This window comes from Colias eurytheme, chromosome 18 (assembly GCF_061535395.1).
Source record: "Colias eurytheme isolate Ceu_HAF_F1 chromosome 18, ilColEury1 Martin Lab GWU primary, whole genome shotgun sequence".
NCBI classification, from domain to species: domain Eukaryota; kingdom Metazoa; phylum Arthropoda; class Insecta; order Lepidoptera; family Pieridae; genus Colias; species Colias eurytheme.
This window is the reverse complement of record NC_142997.1, coordinates 1,090,055-1,117,695: the sequence shown is the minus strand read 5'-3', so window position 1 is coordinate 1,117,695 and position 27,641 is coordinate 1,090,055. Positions and strand designations below refer to the sequence as shown.

At 31.8% G+C, this 27,641-nt stretch overlaps 2 protein-coding genes across 2 annotated transcripts in view; both read left to right on the top strand.

Annotated features, from left to right (window-relative positions):
- Nrx-1 (Neurexin 1) overlaps positions 1-3,272 on the top strand; it is a 113,889-nt gene extending 110,617 nt beyond the window's left edge. Inside the window, exons 24-28 of the mRNA XM_090112399.1 lie at positions 508-614; positions 883-1,121; positions 1,470-1,739; positions 2,215-2,357; positions 3,135-3,272. Coding sequence (XP_089968525.1) covers positions 508-614; positions 883-1,121; positions 1,470-1,739; positions 2,215-2,357; positions 3,135-3,272 — 897 coding nt within the window. The remainder of the gene's footprint in view (positions 1-507; positions 615-882; positions 1,122-1,469; positions 1,740-2,214; positions 2,358-3,134) is intronic.
- A 6,265-nt stretch (positions 3,273-9,537) lies between these two features.
- LOC149900421 (uncharacterized) lies at positions 9,538-11,433 on the top strand. The gene has a single exon (XM_090112500.1). The coding sequence runs from the start codon at positions 9,538-9,540 to the stop codon at positions 11,431-11,433; it is 1,896 nt and encodes a 631-aa protein (XP_089968626.1).
- Positions 11,434-27,641: the final 16,208 nt, after the last annotated feature.

Sequence of the window (27,641 nt, the reverse complement as noted above, 5' to 3'; positions counted from 1 at the left end):
ACAGCGCTACAGCTCTGCCGCTCTACAGCGCTACAGCTCTACAGCTCTACCGCTCTACAGTGCTACAGCTCTGCCGCTCTACAGCTCTACAGCTCTACCGCTCTCGCTACAGCGGTACCGGAGCAAACGACAAGCTGGACATTATTATGTGAAAGACATTATATCTTCTAATGGCCCCGATAAGAATAGGAATCTACAAACAGAAGCACAAAATCATATGTGTAGTGGAACTCCGTCGTGCAAAAATGGAGTTACAAATTACAGATGTTTTGTTTACAATACTCACACTTACACAAAAGAAAAATGATAGTTATAACTAAACACCCATACAACACACATTCATCTACTAGAATATCCGTTTTTATCTAAATTCTTACACAAATTATAAAAGCATCCGGTTTGAAAGATCAATTCATAGACTTAATCATAGATACACTTTATCGAACTGGTAAAATTGACATTAATATGAAGTTTAAATATTATTGAAGTGTTAATTTTATTTTTCAGGGAGATATCAGCGGTAAACTGATGAAACCGTGTGACGACGAAGACTGCATAGAAGGTTCTGGATCAAATGGAGAGGAAATTACAGAGCCAGAACATCCTATTACAACGTAAGAACTAAAATATTATATTACTCAATACTGAAAATGATTGATATTTACAAATTAGAAATTAGTTAACGTAGGAGGACACTATCCCTCTCTTTTTTAACACAGTTATCATCTTGTTTAGAATTACGCTTAATATTTTTTTTATGTATACTCTGTTATTTAAATCAGATGATTAGTCGATTCTATCATAAAATATATCGTTTTTATAATTTTATTTTTATTATATTTCATAATTACGGTCTTCTAACTGAATTTCTTAAAATTCCAGGGCTGGAATAAGCAGCACACACAGCATGACGTCACCAACGACAGCAATATCTACAGAGCACGTGGACAAAGCGATATCCAGCTCCACGGATACAGAGAGCAGCGTGACCACGAAGAGTGACCATGACCGTGACCGTGACCGTGACCGTGACCGCACCACATTACCTGACCACGATAATATGCACGCGGGCACTGTGGATACTGCTACCACGCCTGAGAAAGGAACTACGCCTACTGAAGGTATTATCATCAAAATATTTTGGTTATGTAGTCAAATTAGTTACGAGGCAATAAAAAATATGTTCTAAATTTCACACTCAATAAATTATTTGTTATCATGGTACTAACAAATTGTATCACACGGGGTTTTATACGAGCTTGATTGTGCGGCCTTTTTTACCCCAATAAATCTGTACTATATATCTAAATATACTATTAATTATTATTCCAAATTTCATCTAAATCAGTCAAGCATTCTAGAGTTAGTTATAAACATTCATCCATGCAAATGTTACACATTATTTACTGCTGAAATTGACTTATTTTACACCGGAAAGTTCTAAATAAAGCCACAACCAAATTTTTCAGAGCACACGCACACAAGCAACCAGTTCACGCCCACAGTGACGCGACACACAGAGTCTACACACACTACTGAAGAGGAAATACCAGATTACGAAGACCATAGACACACCAAGATCCCAACCAGATCTCCATACGGTATAGATGAAGGGATCCCGGGAAGTTATCCCGGGTATAACGGGCACGAACCAGAGATAACAACTAAATGGTATCATCCGAAAGCCACGGATAATAGAGTCGTGCCGCCCGAGTCGGAGTTCTTTGCTACGATTGTTGGTAAGTTATTGAAGTTATAACTATAATATAAAAATTTATCGCAAAATGTGTTGGTAAGCGCATAACTCAAAACTGCTGAACTGATTTCGTTAATTCTTTTTTTATAATATTTCTTGAAGTACGAGGATGGTTCATAAGGAGAGAAAACGTAAACATGTACCTCGGGCTAAGCCGGGGCGGACCGCTAGTATTGTATAAGGTTAACTAAACGAAGAACGTCTAAAATGTTGACCTTGATGCTTATTATTGACTCTGGAATTCGATACATAGATGATCAGAGACGTTTTATTCGTCATTTGGAAAGTAAATTGAGTGTATGTAGTAACATAATCATCGTTCAGTCGTTCTATCTTGTTTTAAGGTCAGATCGATTCGATCTCCTCAAAAAAATAATTCAGAATCGTTGTGATATGCAAATTGTATATAAAAATTGTAGTTAACAATCTTTTTACAATAAAAAAAAATTCTTTTCCAGGTATCGTAGCATCAGTACTGATAGCGATAATCCTGATAGTGATAATAGTGCTGAAGCTGATGTTCAAGCTGGACCCGTCGTACAAGGTCACTGAGGACAAGAGCTACCAGCAGAGCGCTAGTGCGGCGCTGTTGGGGAATCAGGTATTATTTATTACTAACAAAGATATTTATTTATTCAATTAGACTTCTTATAAAAGTCAATTAGTCGTCATAACATTTTGTAACACTTATGGTATGAGCATTTATATCAAATATGGTGAATTGGAAGGTTAATTTGATATATATTGAACATGTTAAAACTGATGAATATATTTTTTTAATTGAGTTTAATTGAGCTACACAAATTAGTTTAGAAAATTGTGAGTGTGTCTCTTTAGAAAAGCTAGTTGAAATTTAAAAATGGTTTGCAAGCTAAAATACATTGTGTTTGTATCTTTCTGAATCTTTCTTAAACAAATTCCGGATGCCTTCAAATAGGATATACATATTCTGTATATTATGTATGTTCTGTTACACAATATTATGTCAAATTTATTAAAAGTACTTTACTTATACTTGACCTACTCGAACTTAATGTTATGTGTGTTAGTTGTATGTTTTTATTATTAGCATCTTATTCAACCCACTTGAATTTTTATATCAGGTGCTGAATTTTATGTACTTATTCTTTCTTATTTTCCTCTCACTCAACCTTCTTGAATTTGTATGTCAGGTGCTAAGAGTATTGTCATATAACTAAAAATATGGCTAGGGCCGAAAAATTGTGGTGAAAGCGAAGTGAAGAGCGGAACCTTCTGACACAAGCATTTTATTTGCTTACTAGGAGTGTTCCAATCACAATTTAGTTTAAGACCGAATGTAAAAGAATGAAATAAATAATTTGAATTTGAATCTATATGTATTGTTTATCCCCCCCAGGCCCACTCCAGCTACCAATCAGACGCAGCAGCCAACGGTCCGGGCGCACGCGGTCTGCAGCCGCTCGCACTGGGCCGAGCTGCCCCACTCGCACCGCAACCCGTCAAGCGGGATGGGATCAAGGAGTGGTACGTGTAGGGGGGGGAGTGGGGGGTGGGGGTTGGTGATGTTGGTTCGGGTGATGAGAGCTACATAGATTATGGTACATTTTTATCAACTAACCATGATAAAGTTATAAGTTACAAAGATAACTAAGGCGCGTTCGTCATGTTCATTAAATCCATTTTGACTGACAAACTGACAAATTGTTGTAACTGAAATCGTTAAACAATATATTATTATCGTGTACTGTATTCATTTCAAACGTTGCTCATACACGTTTTAATAATCGTAATACATAATTCTTTAAAAGTCTGATATGAATATTATAGACTTCAAACAGGCCGACTATAATCCAAGATGTACAACAGTCTTTAAAATTTTCAATTCGAAGGTAATAATAATTTATTAAACTTTTATCAAACATTGTTAAAAGAACTTTTGCTCAATATTCAAAACGTCACCAATCTCCAAATTAACTCTACCCACCAAAAAAAGAACATTAACAAAATGATCGCTCGTTCAATCCGCGTGTCCATACAATTCGAACCGGACATATCAGCGTAGTTAATTTTATATACAATAGTGAATATACCTGTAGTCGCTTTTTAGCTGGTTGTATTTTGGGGATAGACGTCTTCATTGTTAAATATTGTTATAAATTTAAATTACTATAAAATTCTCCTGAGATACTCTTTCTACTCTATCTCTTTTTCCGGTTTCTATTAATTTATTTTATTTCAAACTTGACTATATTTTCGCTTTTACACCCAAATATCTCTTTATTTTAGCAAATCTTAAATCTTTATTATTTTCTAAAATAATTTGGTAAATTCGTACTTACTCTTTCTCTTCCATTTAGGATATCTTCAATTATTTTTTCAACTTTTGAATGAACTAATCAAACGCTCTTTCAAAATCCTTTATATATTTGACAATGAAGATGACTACAACCAACAAGTATGAATGAAAGACGCATAAATTGTTTGTGTTGCGTATGTAAAGTGGAGTATCGACTGATTGACAAGTGTTAGTGTAAATAAAGTTAATGTTAGTGACGTCACTCGAGCGACTGGTGTATGTGCGTTGATGTAGACACGATAGACATGGAATTGCTTATTATTGTTAAATGGAGTCGTTTGATATAAAATTGCATTGTTAACTCCATATTGAGTTTAAATTGATGTACCTTATCTGGAATATCTGTTGTTGCTTTGAGAAAAATGGAAACAGATCGCTTAGTTTTCTTTTACATTTTGTACAACACCCGCTTTTTTATAACATACAATTATCAATAAGGCAATATCGTTAACTATAGGGCTGCCAACACTGAAATAAAGCATATCGTTCAATTGAAGACTACGGTAATATTACGATTTTCTCTTTCCTATATTTATTATGTCTTATACAATTGTTTTTACATAAGGGTGAACGTAAGGTTGATATCTTCAACATAAGGAGCTTGAATTAAGCATATGAATAATGTCTTTAATAACACGAAATGGATGGAGTAATACAGAAGGAAAATATTATTTATTTAAAGTAAGCGTTTAATAAATTGCTTTAAATTATCGAAAATGTCATCTCATTTAATTCACTCCTGAAGATAAAATTTTTCTATATAGTGTATTTAATTTTCTCTGTAGAGGCCTAATTGTCATGAAAATCGTTGAGCCTGACAACCTACTGTACTTTAATAGATATTTATTATTTATAGTACCTAACGATAACTTAATAAATATATGTGAATAATAGTTTAAAAACCTAAGTGTTCAAAACAATTTTCATCAACTTAAAACCTAGAAGTGTTTTGGCATGTCGCAAGGTTCTATGCTAAGTCCCTATCTTTTTCTTATTTACAAAATTGCTATATTTGATCACAGATTCTTATTCATTATTTAATAATTGATCAAAATAATAGAGGAGACGATCTAATTGTTAAAAGAGTTTAAAATTTATTTAAATTAGATTTTTTGCTATTTGGAACGTTTCTAAAAGCGAATATTATTGTAACTCCTAAACATGTCCTGTTTACTCTAGCTTCGATGCGTGCAATCCTTAATATCTTCAAATCGCTTAAATATTTTATAATATTACATCCACCGTCCCGTTTTCCTCTTTCCAAATAAATACTTCAATTAGCTTTAAAAGGAAAGTCATATTTATATAGATTGTTATGAAGCACAGGTTCTAGGTTCTATTGTATATAGTTAATATAATTAAGCGATAATGTACTGTAATGCCACACTCGTTTTACGGCACAAAATGTTAGTTAAATTTGTTTGTCTGTCAATTTTAGTGTTAATTAACAAAACGGTTTAGTGATTTGTATCCGATTTCAATACTGATTTGTACCATTTCGTTTGTGAATTGTGACTGTAGAAGTGAATTTATTTGTTTTAATATTAAATAAATTTGCTTCGTAAAAATATTTGTTAATCCAATTTATTGTACAGGTAGATACGACTTCGGTCGGACCAACTTTTGTTTAACATAATTCGATCAGATTTTCAAATAATAATATATAATGTAATTTACATCAATGTGTTGTTTTATTTTACCTGATATTCGAAAATGATACCTACTCAACTATTCATGAAAATATCTTTACTGCAAATACAATTACCTACTGTTGGTGGAACTAATGTGTCTATAATATCAATAACAAACTCGAGCTTGATAAACTTTAATCTTGCTGTTATTATAGAGCTCGCAATTTGATTATAGAATACCAGAATGAAACACACTCTGATGCTAATAATTACATATAAGGTGAGAAATTTCACACAGATTTCCACAGATATGATGACCGAAAGAAATCAAAAACTGGGATCTCTGAACTAATATAATCGAGTTTTGTATTGTAATAGATAGTACCTTCATCAAATTTTAAACATTATAGACATTCATTCACACAATATAACCATTCAACTTTACTGTCAACCAACTACAAAAAACATGGTCTCTCAGAACAGCCCTTTGATCATGTGTAGGCTTTAAAATGAGATTTGTAACAATAATGATATTTTCCTATATAATTTGTATCAATTAAGAAATAAAATAGATATTAATTTAAATGATGAATAAAATTCAAGTTTACCTACTTATAATTAATTTAAATTATTTTTGTGTGTTATACTGATAAAACATTTTACTTAATAATTAATGATGGTATGTAGTTACTGTATTCACTTTTTTATGTTATTGTAATGATTTAAGTGTTGTGTGCAGTTTTAATTGGGTTGTAATCTCAATATTGTTTAATTTAGTAAGTTGATGTAAATGTTTTTGGAGTATATCCTGTAACTGTGCCTAAAAAAAAAAAATAAAAAAAATAGGTATCATAAATGTAATTCTAGGGTTTATTAAGAATCAAACAACAACAAGAATAAATTGTTATTTACACAATTTTAAGTAAAGCTGTAATCGACCCCGATATTGAATTTCAAAAGGCTAGGTCACTAACCATAACTCAAGTAGAGTATATATTGCGACTGAATTCCGAAGTTCTCTTCTCATATTATACATATATAAAAAAAATATATTATTCGAGGTATTCGATTAATGAACAATTTATAAATCTGCAACATATTTTAACGAAGTAGGTAAATTCAGTATATATTATAAACCATTGAACCGTTTTTTATGAATATTATACTATTAAATACCTACCATTAAAAGAAAGAAAAAAAATTCTTGGTTAAAACTACGCCTACCTATTATTTTGTTTTAAACTACTTTTGTACGCAGCCTTAGTAATTCGCAAAACCTTCCGAAACGAATTACCTTCAGAGTACATAATAATATAATATATTATTTCACTAATATATATTATTTCACTAAGTGGAAGGGTGCGATCTCATCGAATATCTCGAGTTTGGTAAGAAAAAAAATAGGATTTTTGTAGATATGCAGATTTTCCAGCGATATTACTTCTACCGTCCGCATCGGCCAGCGAGCTCTTCAACTATGAATTCAACTTGCTTGCTTCGGTTGCTTCTATCGTCGAGTAACTTAAAATATAATTGATAATTTGCCTTCAACATGTGTTTTATTTTCTTAAAGATCTAAAATGTAAGATTCTTTATTTTAAACTGTATTAATTATTATTATTTATCATAGACTGCGATTAAAGAGAAAGAGGAGAAAACTTATTTAACTCAATAAAGGATATTTATTTACATATTTATAAAATGACTACAATACCGTATTAATATTTCAAAAGAGAAAACATGGATAATTTTTGTTCGCTATCATTGCTTAAGTTCAGGGAAACTATTATGTGTTAACTGCGGAGTTGCATTTACATGAAAATGTCAAAATTAAGTGGAACAGGTACTGTCAACATTTTCCTAAAGTACCTATATATTATGGAGTTATATAATCTGCATATTCCTACTTTTGAAATGTTTACTGTGCGTCATTTGCAAATCTGTAGGTACTAATATTATAAACCTGAAGAGTTTGTTTGATTGTTTGAACACGCTAATCTCGGGAACTACTGGTCCGGTTCTTTCAGTGTTATATAGCCCATTTATCGAGGAAAGATATAGGCTATATAATATAATATGATCTCGCTATGACCAACAGGAGCGAAGCACTGCGGGTAAAACCGCGGAGCACAGCTAGTGAATCTATTTACAAATAGCGATATAGCGAATAGAGCTTTTCGTTTATGGTGATCATGTATTTATTTTAATAACGAACGATTACAACATTTTGAAGGTCTAATTGAAACATAATTTCACAATTAAAACAAAATATCCACACTTTGAAAAAAATTAATCGAATTAAAATTATACAAAAATATATTAAATGTGTACCTACAATAACTGGCAAATACGTATATCATGGAATGAGGATAATATTTAGACAGAAAGTACTGAAAAAAAAAAATTGCTCATAGAGATTTTGCTATGATTAGTGTTTAGTCTTTCATTATATTATCAAACCGAAGTTCTTAAACTTATCGATTTAATTTCAACAGACTTGTTGCCGTAACGAAATAGGCCAAGATGTAGGCGTATACACGTGTAAAAGTTAGTATGTATCGTCTAGACGTATTATGTGAAGGCTACAACATTTTTTATATTCAAAACAATTATTATAATATCATATTGTGTGAAATAACGATACAAATATTATTGTAATATGATAGTGCTGTAGAGTTTGTTACTGTTTATTGGAATAGCATTAGCAACTACTGGTCCGAATTAATAATCTGTTTATCGAGGAGTATTAATTATTTATTAGAAACTAGTGGTCCGCCCCGGCTTCGCCCGTATTTAGTATCCTATGTCCTTCTCCTGGCTCTAAACTACCTCCCTGCCAATTTTCAGCTAAATCGGTTCAGCCGTTCTTGAGTTATAAGTGGAGTAACTAACACGACTTTCTTTTATTCTATATATCTTTTCTTATATATAAAATTCTCGTGTCACAATGTTAGTCTGCATACTCCTCCGAAACGGGTGGACCGATTCTCATGAAATTTTCTGTGCATATCGGGTAAGTCTGAGAATCGGCCAACATCTATTTTTCATATGTACCACGGGCGAAGCCGGGGCGGACCGCTAGTATATATATATATATATATATATATATATATATATATATATATATATATATATATATATATATATATATATATTATATATATATATATATATATATATATATATTTTACGGATTATGTATAAAACTAAACTGAAAATATTATAAATGAAGTTTCCTTATGAATAATTACGTTTTATGAAAAAATACCTAGTAATAAAAACTAGCGTGAGCATTCATTTTAATTCAACGCTCGTTTTACTTAAAATTTTGAAAGCATATAATTCTAAGTCCCTTGTCAGCTTAACCTAATACAGTTTAAGATATTATTCAAATATTTGCATTTTAAGTCTATATCTATAAGTATGTATATACAGTTTTGTTAGCTTATTCTAAGAAAAATATAACTCGTAAACTGTTTCAGAATTCTATGGCCCATATTGTAACTTTTATATATCTATCTTATAAACCTATTGAATAAACTCAAACTCAAACATTTATTTATTCAATGAGACTTCTTCTAGAAACACTTTTCAATCGTCATTATATTATATTTATTATCGTCATTTACCACCAATAGAAACCAAAAACTATTTCAAACTGATTCGCAAATACGCGAATAAAATTTATTTACGGAATAAAATATTATGCAGTCTAAGTTTAAAACCCCTGACCTCAAAACGGCTATAAATTGTTGTAAAAGCTGCAACTTTCTCGGAACAAATTTAGATCTTATATGAAGTGGGTTCTAGACATGTACTCCGCAACGCTGTGTTTCGTTTTAGTAATCACAGTTTATTCTGTACTAAGTGAAAATCCAATACTTATGCCATCTGTTAACTCTGACGAGAGCGTAAAAATATCTGAATGCGTTTTAAAACTGTCCGCTAAGTACTTTGTCGAGAAAAAAGCTTTAAGTGGCAGCATCGTCATTCTAGCCATTAATCCAGATGAATTCACAAAGCAGTATCTTTTGCAAACGGTGCACAATGGTATAAAATATTCAATAATGGTAAAAACACCGTTCTATCCCCACGCGAACGCATCTCACTTCAGAGAAAAAGCAAAAAATTACATGATGATACTAGAAAATAAAACTGACTTAAGGGCTTATATTGCATTACTAAGCAAATTACCTACTTGGAATCCCTTCGCAAAAACAATTATATTATATGAAAAACAAGAGTACGAAGACAATGAAAGACTCGCTATCTCGTTCATAAACGAATTACATCAGTCTAAGTTACTTAAAACCATCGTTCTAATATATTCTCCATTAGACGATGAGATTATAGCGTACTCTTGGAATCCTTATACAGAAACAAATTGCGGGGGCAGATGCGATTCAGTATACATTTTAGACAGATGTAAAGATAATGTTATAAGGCAATTAGAGGTTCAAAGGGAAATGTTTCCATTAAACTTGAAAGGTTGCCCTTTATTAACATATGCCGTTATATCAGAGCCATACGTGCTGCCACCGGAGGGAAAACTGACAACTGAGATTTGGAACGATGTCTACGATTTTCAGAAAGGCGGTGAGATAAGTTTAGTAAAAATTATAGGGCAATTTACAAACATGACACCCATTATACGCATGTCTGAGATCGAGGAAAATTGGGGAGTCATTTACCCGAATGGATCGGCGACCGGGGCGTACGCTTTACTTAGAAATGATTCGGTGGATCTTGTTATTGGTGACATCGAAGTTACTAGAACAATTCGTAAGTGGTTCAATCCAACAATCAGTTATACGCAGGACGAGATGACGTGGTGCGTCCCGCGTGCAGGCAAAGCAGCGACATGGGATAATATTATAACAATTTTTCAATGGTCCACTTGGGCCGCCACCTTTGGATGCCTTATTACCATCAGCTTATTATTCCATTACTTTGGCTATAAAGAGAATAGAAAAGTTTCCAAATGGCCGACGAATTCGCTTCTAAAGTCATTTGGCATGCTGCTCGGTTGGAGCGTCTCACTCGACGCTCGATCTGCTACGTTTAGAATTCTGATGTTTGGCTGGCTTTGTTTTAGCATAAACATGGGGATATCCTATGTATCATTCCTGAGAAGCTTCCTAATGCATCCGCGATTTGAGAAGCAAATAAGCAGCGAGGCGGATCTCATTCAGTCTGGAATTCCTCTGGGGGGCAGGGAGATTTACCGATCCTATTTTGAGACTAATAACGCGAGCTCGTTTTATTTGTATCGCAAATATAACTCGACAACGTTCTCCGAGGGGATCCGCCGCGCGGCTTACGGTAGGAATTTTGCCGTTGTTTCGTCAAGGAGGCAGGCGGTGTATATGGACCAGGTTTTGGGTAGAGGCGAGTCGTTGATTTACTGTTTTCCTGAGAGCCACAACCTTTATAAATACGGTGTTGCTTTATTGGCTAGGGAATGGTTCCCGCTACTGGAGAGATTCAATAATATTATACGGAGTGTTTCCGAGAATGGATTGATTGAGAAATGGAATAAGGAATTGTTTATTCGTTTGGTTGGCGCGAAAGGTACGAACACTATAGTGCCGTTGGGCATGCAGCATTTATTAGGAGCATTTTTTCTAATCGGAATTATGTATGTCATTGCAATCAGTGTTTTTATTTGGGAACTCATTATAGGTTATATTGATAGGAGGAAAACATAGCATTTGTATTATGATTTTAAAGAAAGAAAACCATTTGTTGTCCCTTTATTGTAATCATGTGTACATACACATTACACGTGTCCATTCTTATTTAAGAAGTACTCAATTTATTCACTGCTTATCCTGAAATAAATGTATAATTATTGTTTGAAAAATAAATATTTGCTTCGTATGTCTGTTTTTTATTTTAATCTTAATCTAACTTTTATTTTGAGGCATTCAATTCATCCTATTTTAGGGCATTGACAAAATATGAATGTAAAAAATAAACACACTATAATTATTTAAGTTTTAACTTTTATTGATAAAAATAATTTTTAGAACAGGAATTTAGATAAAAAATATTCGAACAATAAGTCGTACCACAGACTACACACAGACAATAATAATATACTCCTACCAAGTTGTATTGACATTAAAATTTATAAGTATTGCCAAGAGCTAAATCTGCTGAAGAAAGTGAAGCCAGCAAGAGCGGTTAGTATGCATTAAATTTATATTCTAACCAATAGTATCTAAGGTTATATATGTTCACACACTATGTAGATTACCGCGATATAATTCAAGGCGCTTAATTACATTGAGGCGTCAATATTACATTACCTACAGATTATACTAAGTTCTAGTTATATCATGATTACCTACAATTAGTGTGTTATGCATTGATTTTGCATATATTGGCCGCTAAAGGGAAACATTATTAATATGTAAATTGGTATTTGAAAGACACAACTGTTGTGTTTCTAGTTTTAATGAGAGTGGAACTTTGCGAATTAGAAACGTTTGTAGAGTTGTAAGTTCTCGAAAGTAAGCAATCAATATTTTTTCAGAATACTTTGTTGAAAACCATTTATTATCTATACTAATATTATAAAGCTGAAGAGTTTGTTTGTTTGTTTGTACACGGGAACTACTGGTCCGATTTGAAAAATTCTTTCGGTGTTAGATGGCCCATTTATCGAGGAAGGCATTTATCATCACGCTAAGACCTACAACACCAACTAAAACTCGTATCCAGTTGATTGGCTGAGATCCTACAAGTGCAAGCGGCAGTAGTTCCAACGAGAGTTGCATCCTTTAAGCAACTGCTTCTATTTACATAAAACATTCATAAGATGTCTTGATAGTCGAGACGTTTTGCTTAAGAACTAACAAACAGACCTAGACGCGAGATACGTTTTTCGAAAAAGGCACAAATATTTATTGTTTTGCTTTATGTGTTACTTTTATTTCTTCTCAAGTTTTAACTCAAAACGTAAAAGCGATAAAGAACGTGATCCGAGTTTGAGAACAATTAATTGTAACGCAAATAAAGAAAACAGCTCAGTCGATTTGAAATGTGATAGGTATGTAGATATAACCGAACGACATACGATGGCAAAAAATAACATAGAATTTTCCTTATCTTCCGTATTTTTGTTGTCTAAAAATATATCTTATAAAAATTCCTGTTTTTATAAGAATACCATACATCCATTTACTTTGGTACATAATTACTTTTTAAGAATATCAAGGTTTGAAGAGGATAATATACTTAATCAATAAGAATTAATAAGGATATGTATTTTGAAAAATTGTTGCTTAATTGACTATTCTTATTTATTTTTATAATATTAAATGCGAAACCTGAAAGTTAGGATAAGGTCCTATACGTCATTCATGTTTAAATAAAAATATTCATATTAAATAGCAGTTTCATCGTCAATATTATCAACCTTTACGTCATTTCTTCTGATGCAAGCACGTTGTTTTCCTTTTTGGTCATAGTCGTAAATTGCGAGTTTTTTTGACGTATCAGTTGACCTACTTAAAAAAAATAAAAACATTACAATAATGGCTCTTAGGTTAAATTAAATTTAACAGCACCACAGATCACAGAAACTAAAAACAGCACACTTAATGTATCGGAAAAGAACGAAACAATACCGTCTGCCGGTTGTTGAACCACTCAATTAGTACATAGTGAATTTAAAACCGTCAACGTCACTGTAACTTAGCATAACAAATGGTGGTCTTTGTTACGTCCGTCAAACTCAAGCGTACGCGAAAGATAAATTGTTAGTGAGGGCCGTTGGCACGAGACACGGTTGGATTAATCGTAGTTTAATCACTGCAACGTATGTAAGACGGTGCAAGTTCGTCTAGATCGATTACGCGTAATTTGGTTTTGGGTTTGGTTTCTAATTGGAGATCAGTTTTAAACGCCTTGTATTATAGAGAAGAAAGCTTATCCGACTATGGATGTAGTGAAATAAGATATTGATGTGAAACATCTATCGATTTTTGGCGTGGCGAAGCGTCACCACCCTATATTATGACGATATAATATAATATACATAGTCATAATATTATGCAGAAATGTTTTCACTAAATTCGTCGTACAAAATAATGTCGATGTTTCACATCTGCCAGGCGTCCCGTTACGGCTCACATTTATTTATGTTTAATTGTTTTAAGTTCCTTACAAAAAATGATTTAATAATCGGAGCAATAAATAAATATGCTATAAATAGATCTAAGCTACATTTAACAACAATTAACAGTCAACTGATTTTTGTGAAAATGAAAATTGTTTTAATAAGCGATTCTTTACTCTTCAGATAATCTTTAAATCACGTTGAAAACGACATTTACAATTATAAACTGACATGAAAATTTCCATTAAAGGAGACGTATTTCATCCTACAAAATTAAAATTAAATCTATTTTCAGGTTCTTTCCAAGAATTAATCAAATTAAATTCTAATTATACTTCATTGGTGACTAAATGTTATTACCAGTTTATACAATTAAATTAAATCTCATCGAATGAAATTGCTGCTAAATTCGCAGTTATTTAACATTAATTGAATGTCCACAATTTAATTAATTTCATTGAAATGAATAGAAGTTGTTATTAATTACTAACACCATAATTGATAATAATTATAATATACGTGATTGTATACATTTAGTATAAATCCTAGTTATTACTAAAAAAAAATTTTTTAGGAACTTATTTGCAACTTATGCCTAGTAAATAGCGGTTATCTTAGAATCATAATTAAAGTTAATTATGACTTTACGATATTCTACATCTCATATGCACCTAAGTTACTTTATAGCATACCACGCAAAGACGCTGGGCGGGGATTTACCGAAAATAGTTTATTATTTAACAATACTTGTAAATAATGACCTTGATAGAATATTGAATATGGAAAATAATGCAATAATTATTGTAAACTTACAGTTGAGAATATTTCTAATGTGAGTATTAGAACCTAATCGACTTTACAAATTTTACGGTGACGTTTACATGGTTCCCAAAATTATTTATTAATATCTATTGTTGACAAAATATTATATGAGTATTGAGTAAAGGTCAGATAATAAAACCACACATTTTGATAACATAAATATTTTATTATTAGTGCAGTTTCAAAATTACATAAATAATTTATTATTATGTGTCCACTAATAATCCTAATGTCACAATGAAATAAGAGTACTGGCATACTAAAGCCGTTAAATTTTAGTCAGTTAAAAACGGTCAGTTTAAACTCCCGTTAGCTCGTTGTAGAACCTGGCCTTAAATACAGTTGTCAACCGAGACGCTGTGTGGGCCATCTGACTTCCTCATCGCCACATAAACGTTCAACATAATTATCCATAACTCGAATTGCTCCAACCTTGTTAGTTCGAGGTGCTAAAACCTGAATGGTTTTGCTTAATTGGCACTTCTCGTTTTGGTTTTGGGTAGCCTTTCAATGAATTTGTAGGTAAAATAAAACAGTGTTTGTTTAGTTGGTAAAATATCAGCTGTTCAAGGCATGTGAAAATGCACTGCATCTGTAACAAGAGAAAAAAAAAACTAAATTAAATGTTGTCTATATTTTCTTTCAAAAGTACTAGAGTGGTATAAAATAGATACTTAAAACACAATGTAATTATTGTAGTAAAAATTAATACGTTGAATTAAATCTGACTATTTTATTTAGAATGGGCGAATCCGGAGCGAATAGCATAAGATATCCTATTGTGTACCTATTCGATCAGTATACAAAAAAATGATATAACTTCAAAACATAACATATCTACATATTATTAACACGTCCGTCCAAATTTAGCAGGCTATAAAACATCTTAACACCCAAGAAACACCAAATGGATAGAAGACAAATTTGTTGCTGATGTTTGATCACATCAGTTTTATACAGGGCCCTTAACAGCAACAAGATATTGGTCTATTAAGCCGCAATATATGGGTTTCCATTATCTAAACAGCCCTTCTGGGAACCTTGCGATCCGCTCTGAGGAACAAAACTTCAATATTTGGATATGACCTTCGAATACGATGTTTTTGAAATGTTGTACTAGTTTTTTAATATGGTCTGGCTTGTATGAGTGATCGCTAAAGCTTGTGAGTATGAATATGTATGAAACGGATCTAAGAATATTATACTGTCCCGGCAACGTTGTTCTGCCTACAGATTGATAGTGAAAGAGCCACACTTTCATAAGAATCGGTCGTGCCGTTTTGGACGATTATTTTGACTTACATGACGTACATATGTGTTTTAACTACCTACTGTATAAATTTTAGTGATATGTATGTACTCATTTTAATTCATTCAAAATAAATTTAACTAGATTTGATAAAATGAAGATAAGGGATGCATTAAAAAATTATTCAGTTATAAATAAGGAGCATCAAATCTTCATTCATTTGAATCAACAATGTCTTTGTAAAACAAATTATCATTCTGGTTACATGACGTTACTGGAACGCTTTGTGGAGGTTTTAAGTCGTAGATTTAGCAGCGAGCTTGACCTAATTCACGAACCAGCTTTGACCAAGTCTAACACTATTATTCTGTCTATAGATAAACTTCATCTTTCATTTTAATTACTCAACTTGAATTCAAAGCATTAGCCACTAAAACGATAAAACGTTAGTCACTAAAAACTTTCATCCTTCGAATTCCAACGTATATTTAATAAACGCCAGTTGCTGAAAATCTAAAAAGAGGAAAAATACGCAAACTGTGATGTATGGTTTAAAGGAGCATCTGTCTGTCAGGGACCACCTAGCGAGAAAGATCATTCATCTTTATACATTTTGCAACAAATAAATTTGCATCTAAAACAATCCTTACACCACTGACATAGGGTCTAGAATCGAAACTACTAGTTCCACAATTATGTTTGTGAAACAGAGATGTCTTTTAATTCCGATGAGTCTCTAACACCGTCGCATAGAAGCTATATTCGCGTGAAAGATGAATAAATAAGATGATGGAGTTTTTTGTTGCGTCTTGTTCGCTGAATGACACTTAATATGCTCTTTCCATATTTTCGTTATGATGCTATGATTGCTCTGGGAGTATTTTAAGAATTCAAAAATGCTGAGTGAAAATTATCGCGGTAGTCGGGTATTATGTCATGCTGTGCCAGGAAAAACAATAGGAAAGTGACTTTATTCGAGGGGAATTTTAATGCTTTGGGGTATTGTCTTTATTTTACCGTTTGTACGTAGAAAATAATTTTGATAAACACATCAAGTTTTAGCTGGGTAGCATCGTTTGTATTTTGCATAACATTTGAGAAAAGTACTTTGGTTAAAGCTTTATGAAATTATAAGATTACTCTTATCATTTTTATTGTGATTTGTCCTCAATTAGTGATAGGGTTGCCTTTATATTGTATATCTTTATCCTTCATCTTTTATGAAATAAATTATACATATAATATTGTATGATAATATATTCCATAAATAGAAAAAATAGTGCTTACTTCCTTACCTTACTTCGGAAATGATATTAGTTCGTTTATTTAATACATAACTTATGTACACTATATTCCTCTCATATAAGCTGAGTCAGATATAAATTCAGAGGTTTCATACGTTTTGAAAGTTGTAAAATTTAACGATCTAACCCAAGTTGGAGTTACCCGAGCGGTGCTTAGCGTTTGCGCATTGATAATCTGCTTTCTGTACGTTTTAAGCCCAGATTATTTATTATTCTAGGCCATGTTGATGTTGTGGGAGCAGTCAGGGTGGAAATTCGTGAAATATCTTCGAAATAATGGTTTGTTTCTCTGAAAATGTATGCTTAACTATGACGTAGTATAACAAATGTCTATATAATATGAACTGAAACTCAAACATTTATAATATATTCCATGAGACTTCTTCTAGAAGCACTTTTGAATAGTTTTACCATTTATTTAAGGTTCGGAAAGCAGTTTCTACAGAGAAGAGCCTGCAAGAAACTCTTTAGTTGCTCTTTTAAATAGTTGCTATCTTCTATCTATAAAAAAATGAATCCCAAAATGTGTTGGTAAGCGCATAACTTGAGAACGGCTGAACCGATTTCGTTAATTCTTTTTTTATTATATTCCTTGAAGTACGAGGATGGCTCTTACGTAGAGAAAACGTAAATATGTACCACGGGCGAAGCCGGGGCGGACTGCTAGTTATAAAATAATAAAATGTGGTTTAATTCTAATATGGGTTGAATTATATTAAATTAATTAGTGACATCAGTTTACTATGAAAGGTATTTCTGCATTTCAATCTTATACTTGCACTTTATACATCGTCTTCATTTCATTAGTAACTCAACATCCGCTTGGATGAAATCATAGAAAATCTTCATACGTTTAAGTTATACGCGATATTAATTATTATTGTAGTAAGTAGCTTATAACTGAGTTCGTAGAATTGCTAAGAATCACATTGAACGAGGGTTTGTTGAACGTACATAGTACATAGATATGATTTAGTTATAACATTTACAACATTGAATATTCATAACAATGACGAAAAATTAGTTGGTTAAACTTAGATTAAGAACTATAAACAAAGAAAAAATCTTTCACACAGATATTTTCAGTATTGAATCTCTTAAACTAGTTTAATAATCAGGACAAACACACGAAGTCAAAGGAAACATCCATAAGCAAGCAAAGCAACGAAAACTCATCACTCAGGAACCCATAACACATATTCAGAACCGTTCACAATGCCTTTGTGAAATTTGCACTTTTAAGGCAGGATAAAATCCCTTCCATTGACATCAAGGCTTGATTATTAAACTTGATGAAAGTTCACGTTTGATCGTTTGAGATGTTTCAAATGAGACGTAATGTCTGGCATGAGCTGGTGATATTGTTTCGTGACGATAATTCGTTGCTGAAAGTGCTTTGGGTAAGAGATGATGTGATTTTATAAGATGCTGGTGAAACTTATTATTTATTTATTTATTTAACTCTTTAATAGTTGTACAGATAGGAAACCTTAGAACTACTTACACATAGAACAGAGTACAACTATTTTGGCGGCCTTATCACTTAATAGTTACTTAGTTGAATTATGCTTTAAAATGTTGTAAAGAGGTTGTATTTCACTCTTTAAAAGCTGAATATTATTTATATATAACAATACATACTTAGAATGTTATAAAATAGACGATTGTATACAAGATGAGTGGAGCGAATAGCATAACGTGATAACGATAGTTATGATAAATTAAGTTTATTTCTTATTTTATTACTATTTACTAAATTCGTCGTGATTTACGAGGCTTTGCCTTCTTTCACCAAACCATTTGTATAGGCATAATACATAGGAACTTGAAACCTAGTTAAACTTGAGCTGAGCTCAAAAACTTCATAATTGTTTAAGGTACGCTTCAGGCTCATGTGCTGTACACACTCGTAAGATGTTGCGAAAATAATTTAGCTCTGAGAATGTTCCGACCGCGCCTTGGGCGGATTTACTTGAAGAATGTTTAGAAATTGTAAACAAATATTACACGTCAGACTTGTATGAAGTGAGCTAGATTTTAGGGTACGTTTTGAAAAATTTTTGTTAATGTAAGTTGATTGTTATTGGATCTTTTATTTATTGAAGATAAAAAAATAAATAGAGCCCGCTTATGTGAATGCAGAAGCTATTAATAGATAATAAATATAGTTGAAACTCATGAAATTAATGTATCGATCCATGATATGTATAAAGTTTGTACCTATTAGGTAAATCTGTTCTTTTAAAGTGAGTAAAAATCGAGTCTAAAACAGAACTATTAACTAATGAGAAATATTAAAAATAATTTCAGTGGTTTGATGATGTATGTAGTACATTATAGAAATAGATAATCGAATCAGTGATGTTGGGTAAGGATAATTGAATTCAGTTTATAACCGTTCATAGCATTAAATGTTAATTGGCTATAATATAATTTTGCTTATGTAAGTTAATGTCTTGACAATAATACTTAAATAATAATATAGAACGGAAGTATTAATCCATTTATTAGTGACTTTTATAGTTATACCAAATGAATATTCATAGCACAAACCATGAGTAAACATACTCAAAAATCATTTATCAATAAACCGAACATTAATGTACAGAATAAATTCCCTACAAATTCATCCCATAATGTAGTGATTGAATTTTATAGTACTACGTAATGTAATGGTGAACACGTGTGCCCATATTACAGCATTGTCAGATGTCTTTAATAGGTCCGTAATTAAGACTGTGTTATATGAACACATTTATAACCCAGTATGTTTGAGGCAGTTGCGGTTGTGTATTTTAATTCCTGTCCTACTTTACTCATATGGCTGTAAACTTAGTACATAAATTGACAGACTTGACCATAAAGTATAAACTAGTATAGAATATTTCTGTAACCAAATGTCATTATACGAACTACTGAAACTTTAGATTGGTCCTTCGAGACTGCTTTTTGTGAGAACACATCTGTTACTAAATTTTTATTGCAAGTTCTTCGGTAAAATAAAAAAACTTAATTTTATTACAATTATTGATTATTTTAGACATTTCTAAGAACTGGCAAGTAGAAATTTCAAAAGCATTCGATTGGCATACTTTTGCAATCGGATTTTTCCAATACTAGAAATCTGATCCAATAATATGTAAGAAAGTAAACCCATATTGAATACTTAAAATGTGAAGCTTAATTTAAACTTCGATGGTGCAACTGTTGTGTGTATGGAGACATGTGACGCGGTGTTACCAACTTCGCGGTATAAAAAGAGAAAATGGCAGGCGACGTAAAATTCTGACTTCGTGGTCAGTGGGGCAAAGAATGTGGTGAGGCGCAGATGTGCCTCGGAGTTTTATGTTTCTCGGTAAACGGATGTAAAATTAATATTAAGATGGGTAAGTAGACTATTATAATAGGGGTTATGGATTAGAAGGGTAAATTAAAAATTAATAGTGTTATTTATTACCACTGTGTGGGGAAAGTTATATTTTTCTAATATCTTTATGTTTGTTTCGTCGATAATAATAAAGATATTTTCCTTTTCCTCAGCAGCTGAATTGTTTATTATCATTGTTCTTGCACTACAACAGCTAAACAAAGACATAGCGAGCATAATAAGTGTGTGAATCTTCGAAAAACAATCTTAAATGAATACCACCGTGCTACATCTGACCCTTATTCTTTGATCAAGCACTCAGCTTATGCGGGGCTGTAAAATTTAACGGTTTACAATAAACTTGTGAAACTTAGTCCTGCGGAACCCACATGCGCTCAATCGGCTAAGGTTATGGACCTCATGTTTTTATTAGAGCCTACTCGGCGATTTTCGTAAGCGCTTCACGTTTATGACAGTATAAAGTAAATATTCTTTATTATACTTCAATTTTATTGTATTCTATCCAGGTTATAGATTTGATAGTTACTGCTGAAGGGATTTCTGATAGAAAATATTAAGATAACTCACGCTTGAAGTAACTTCGAAGAAATGTTTCTTATGTTATTGGAACTTGTTGATATAAGCTGCTTGAAGCTATACTTAAAAACACAGATGTTTCAAGCCTCATTCCGGTAAAGATTGGAAGAAAAATATATTATGTATGAAAATATGATTCTTATAAAACTTTTCATAACTGACTACAGAGTTTTATAATATTGCACGAGTATGTTTTTTTTTTTAATTAATTTTATTCCATGTATCGTAGGAATTCAGCTGTCCGTTTTCATTATCTATACTAATATTATAAAAAGGAAAGGTTTGTATGTACGTATGTATGGTTTTCACGCATAAACTACTTGACCGATTTTGATGAAATTTGGCACAGATAATCTTTAGACCCTGAGAAAGAACATAGGCTACCTTTTATTGCGAAATATGTACCACGGGCGAAGCCGGGGCGGACCGCTAGTTCGGTATATTATTAGATTGGTCACATAATATATCATCGTTGTATTTATGTAATTTATGTTTATTATAGGTATATTTTATTACTTTACAATAACATCGGTTAAATTAAACGCTTAACATATAAATAATTTTTAATCTAAACCTAAACAATACAGAAATAACTGTAACAAAACAAAATTTTCTACACAACGATTTCTGTCAAAAGTTTGTGAGCTGTCAGGTGCAGGGCTCAACGTTTTCTGTCAAATAATTTCAGCTGAATTAATGTATGTTATATTTGATCAATTTACTTCCAAAATAACATACGTATGATTTAGTCCGGTTATACTAATAGTGATGAATGCATTTTTTAACTGAAGAATGATTTCCAGTTGTAATCAAATCTGAAATATTTACCTGATGTGATGGGTTAATTTTAACGTACTTATGTATTTTATTTGAACGATCAATAATGTAGATAACATTCTTCTCATAATTTTCAAAAAAAAGGTAGGAAATCATCATAGGCATACCTAAAAAATGAAAGACAAAAATAGTGTTAAATTAATCTAGTTTCAAAATGTTTCGAACACATCTTTACAAGAACAGCTTAAGAATCTAGAACTGGCAATCTAAATAAAGCTGGGTTCACATCCCGTAACGAGCGAGGAACTTTGCCAATAAAATCCCCTGGCTGCAGTGAGCAATTGGCCTTATAATTATAAAAGTGTACTGAACGTATGTTCTGCTAAAGAATTATTAGATAATATTGTATTCATTGCTTTTAGTAAAGTAAAACTATATATTTTAGCGGTTTTGTTTGATTACTATGTGCTTACGTCGTCTACGTAAGAAGTAATGCTAAGTATCTGAAATCTACGAGATATTGTTTTTATGGAAGCCTAAGGTACATACTCCAGGCACAGCTCCAGATTCTGTAATTATATGAATTTTTTTAAATAAAATTTCGCCTGAATACTGATTTTGTTTTATTTATATCTTACCTTAATTAACATCTATACATATTATCTCTATCAAAAACGATTATTATTATTTACTAGCGGTCCGCCCTGGCTTCGCCCGTGGTACCTACATGTTTAAACTATCCTATCTCTCAAGTTGGATCGAACTGCACATGGTGTGCGAATTCTATTATAATCGGTTAAGTGGTTTAGGAGTCCATTGAGGACAAACATTGTGACACGAGATTTATATATATTAAGATTACTAATTTACGTACATTCTCGATCAGGATTACTTCCCAACGTCTAACTATTATTCCTACATTTAAACGCAACCTGTACAGCAATTTCCTTTCTTCCCTTACAAGGTATTAAATTTAACTGCATCTGTAGCATGTACAACAGATTGGAAACTTCTCAATTACTAACAAATTGAGTTCAGATAGAGTTGGGTCCGGAAGCTGAATATTTATGTAGTGGATTTAGTGAGCCTAGTTTGGAGCGCGGATATGTCTGCTTAGTTCAATATAGGCAGAGATAGATATGACATTCTTTTGATAGTAAGAACAGTAAGAATTATTATTTTATAATTAATAACATTAATATAATTGTAAAACTCGTAATTGGCGTAATGTATCATAGATATAAGTAGAGTAAGTCAAATTGTAAGCTGTGTAGTTTTCAAAATAAATAATTATTATTTTATGCTTTGCTTCCATAGATTAGTGTCTATACAAATGGCATTCGTTTGTAACAGTAAATTACATATTTTGTTTCATTGCTTTGTCTATATATATAAAAATGAATCCCGTTTCGCGTTGTCACGCATCACGTGTGAACGGCTGAACCGATTTCGATAATTCTTTTTTTATTATATTCCTTGAAGTACGAGGATGGTTCTTATGTAGAGAAAACGTAAATATGTACCTCGGGCGAAGCCGGGGCGGACTGCTAGTAGTAAATAAATTTCCTTTGTTGTTGGTGTATTTTAAAGGGAATGATTGATTTGTTATGTTTATTATACGGTTTAGTAGTAGTTATTGAGAACTACTCTATCGATTTTGCACCATTATAATTATTTTGTCATGAGAAGGCTACGTCTTTACCATCAACCGAGTAACATAGGCAATTTTTAATCTCAAATTAGCACTGGAACCGACTCTAGTCATTCTATAAATTGCTTATATTCCAAATGTTTTTACATTCTAGAAATATTATACATCATTACTGCAACAAATTGAATTTAATCTGTATTTATTAACATAAACGACTTAACATATTTTGTATGACTAAAACAATGTACGCCGGAAGATAAAAGTGCTCGAAGAAATTTTGTTGCAAAATATTACACCGTTAGTCGTTACGCCTATTCGATGTTTCGCAGCAATTTAAATGATGTTACATTTTGGCGAGTTATTTATATTTTTGGTTTTAACGCTCTTATAATATGTTGCAGGCCACCCAAGCTACGCGATGACACAATAAAGCTAATAAGAAGTCGTTATTTTGGAAAAAAGTAACTTTCTAATGGTGTAATAATTTTTATTAGTTTTTATTTCTTTTTCATTTTTTATTGTATACCCAATATCATTGAAATTGTTAATTTAAATTACCTAATGATTAAATATCAAAAAATACTATTTTTATAAAATGACGAATAATTGAATGTGTAAATTAAAAAAATAAAACACTATAATTTCCTGTATTAAAGGCACAGTATAATATATAATAAGCTATAGGTATAGGTAATAAATGTAATCTGTATCCTTTGTTGGAAATTCTTAAATAAATAAATGAATGAATTAATTATAATATTAAACGATAAATTATATTTAAATAAATTTAATTATATTAAACGTTTATAGCTACAACTGTTGAACTGTAAGATATAGGTACATACACATTTGCAAACTTAATCAAACACACATATTTGTAAAGTTAAACAAACTTTGTATGTTTGTTAAGGGTACCTAGTCTTCGAAAGTGCTGATCTGATCATGAAAATTCCTTCACCAACAGAGAGCTTCACTATTAGTAATTACAAAGGCTATTTTTACCGCGGGTCAGCCTGGCTAGATACTACTAATCTTTAGATTAAATTAGTGACTACACTATTTTGTTAAATATTTATTTGAACACACATTTTTATAATTTAAAGTGAAATTAAACTGTTTTATTTCCGTTATTCTATTTAGGTCGCTTGTCGTCCACCACAACATTGAATCAAAATCCAACTGGAATCAACTTGGCAAATGGTTTGCCGCAGTGGGTATTCAGACTGAAGAGTATTTGCCATTTTGACCCCAAACTGATAAATTATGAAAATAAAGAAGGAGAAAATGCTTAATACAATTAGCCTAATTATTTCAAACGAACTTTAATCTTATAGCTGATATAGGTATAATAAGTATAGATTAGATACCTCAGAAATCTAAGAACGATGTCAAATCTCAAGCCACACTAAATATGGACCCTTTAATAAAAATAAAACAAGAATTGATAAATCTCCGATTCACAAATGCCCTCTTGAATAAAACATAAAAAAGACAATATTATGACATACACTCAAACATCTGCGCGGCATCAAAGCTTCTCGAACGTAATGGAACGTCAATTGTCACAGATAATAAAGAACAAAACGAGGACAGATTAAAAAGAAAAACGACAGATTAAAAATAAAATGTAAAGTTTGTGAGAAAGCTGCGTACGCTGTGGTTTAATGAGTACGTAATAATTTTTATTGCACCGTTTCCTAGTACGCATGATTTATTTCACCAAAACTGAGCATGCTGCTTCCAGATGGTGTATGTAAATAAAATTCCATGAATCCAGTTGTATTGACCGTGCCATGATTATTTTGTACTGTAAATAGGGTGAGAAACAGCGCAATAGCATATAGTTGGACTTGTTTATCTGATTTATTGTATTTGTATTAATTGTAATTTATAAATTAGTCTATTCAAAACGGCCAATATATTTTTCCATAAAAAATCTACCGTACCGGCACAATGATACCATAATATATAAATTCTTATGTATATTATTTGTAATCCTAATAAAATATCTAACATAAACGAAATTTATTAACAGAGAACGACCCTCAATGCAAAATTAATCCCCGTGATGGGGATTTAGAGGATCCCATTAAATTGAGGCTTAAGAATGATTTGGAAAATGACAGTTATCTCATCAAAATATTACAATTTAAATTATGTTTAAAATAAATTGTTTTCCAAAGCTTTAAGATAATCGTTAAAATACTGTATGTTTTCTGCCTTAATTATACTTATAGGTATTTATTAGAAATTTATTAATTACATTTGTGCATTTATGCAAGGTGCATGTGATTAGAGAAATTCGTGGAATATTGATTACTTTGTCAGTTAGCAGTTTAGAATAATATAATATAATATTCCGCCCGCCTTTTTCTAAAACCTAATAAAATAAAACCTTCAACTTGAATCACTCTATCTATTAAAAAATACCGCATCAAAATCCGTTGAGTAATTTTAACGTTCAAGAATTGTGCGCACAAATAATTTTTCATAAATTCTCATGCAAACCATAAAAGCACAGATAATATAATACTGTACTAAGTATTGTATTCTGTGTCAATTGTGTTTGTTATTATTGTGGAGTCAAATAAATGATCTTTCTTTCTTTCTTTACTAGTACTATAATAGCAATTCGTCAATACAGACATGATTAAAAATAAATGATAACAATAGTCAATAACCATAAAATTGTAACAATTATATCCTGGATAGCTGTTGTAAACTTACCCTACTACGAATCGATCTTTTTTTGTTTCTTTATGAAGTGAAACTTCTTTATCGGGGTTGGAAAAAAATTTAGTGTGACATTTTTTCGTTACGCGTGACATTTTTCCGTTACGCGGCATCTTTTTCTTATCTGTGAGTTGCATATAGTAAATTATTTTTTGAAAAATAAGGTTTATGACCTTATTTTTCAACTTACTTCTTTATGAGAAGCTTCACTTCTTACGTGTGTACACTAACTAGTACACGCACACATTTTTTTTATTATTTCAAATACCAGTAACATCCACCAATAGACACATGGTTCAGTAAAGGATTTTAATTCACATCCATTGAACAGGGTTTATTGAACCGGCATCGCTGTTTTACTTTCATTAATTTTCCAATTAGTTTCCCTTTAAAAACATTGTTTGCTTTTTCTACATGTATTGTGTGTGAACTGTATTTACAAGGTGTATTTGTATATAGCTGTTGAATGGACGAACAAATTAGCAAATATATTATTGTGTAATGTGTATAATATAAAAATGCAAATTATTATTATTTTAGCTATGCATTCTAATAAACATTACCTACTAGCTTTGCCCCGCGGCATTATCCGCAATGCTCCGCTCGTATTGGTCAAGTCGTGATGATAATATTATATATTATAGCCTTCCTCGATTAGAAATAAGCTGTGAAACACTGAAATAATTTTTCAAATCAGACCCGTAGGTCCTGAGTTTGGCATCTTCACGCAAACAAACTATTGGGATTTTATTGCAAAAAAAACATTGCTTTTTTTCTAAAATTCATAACAAAAGTATTTTCAATAGTCCCAATGCTACCCCACTTACATTTGTAAGATTATTTTTGCCGTCACCCCTCGAGGGAAGCGTCAGTTATAATTACGAGCTACACTAATGGTTGATTAGAAGATCTGTCATCATTTCGTATTTTTGCCTGTAATCAACAGTTTTGATCAAACTAAGGGATTTTTAATTGAATATTATTTAATTAAGTAAGGTTTAGTAATGTACTTCATTTAACTATTTACTACTACACAGTGGGTTTCTTGGAAGAGAAAACCAATCTATACTAATATCATAAAGCTAAAGCGCGCTAATCTCAGAAACTACTGGTTTGATTTGAAAAATTCTTTATGTGTTAGATAGCACATTTATCGAGAAAGGCTTAGGCTATATATCATCTTGCTAAGACCAACAGTAGCGGAGCAATGCAGGTGAAACCGAGGAGCACAGCTAGTTTGTGATAAGACGGCCGAGACAAAAGGCAAAACTGCAATTTCGATTGGATGGGA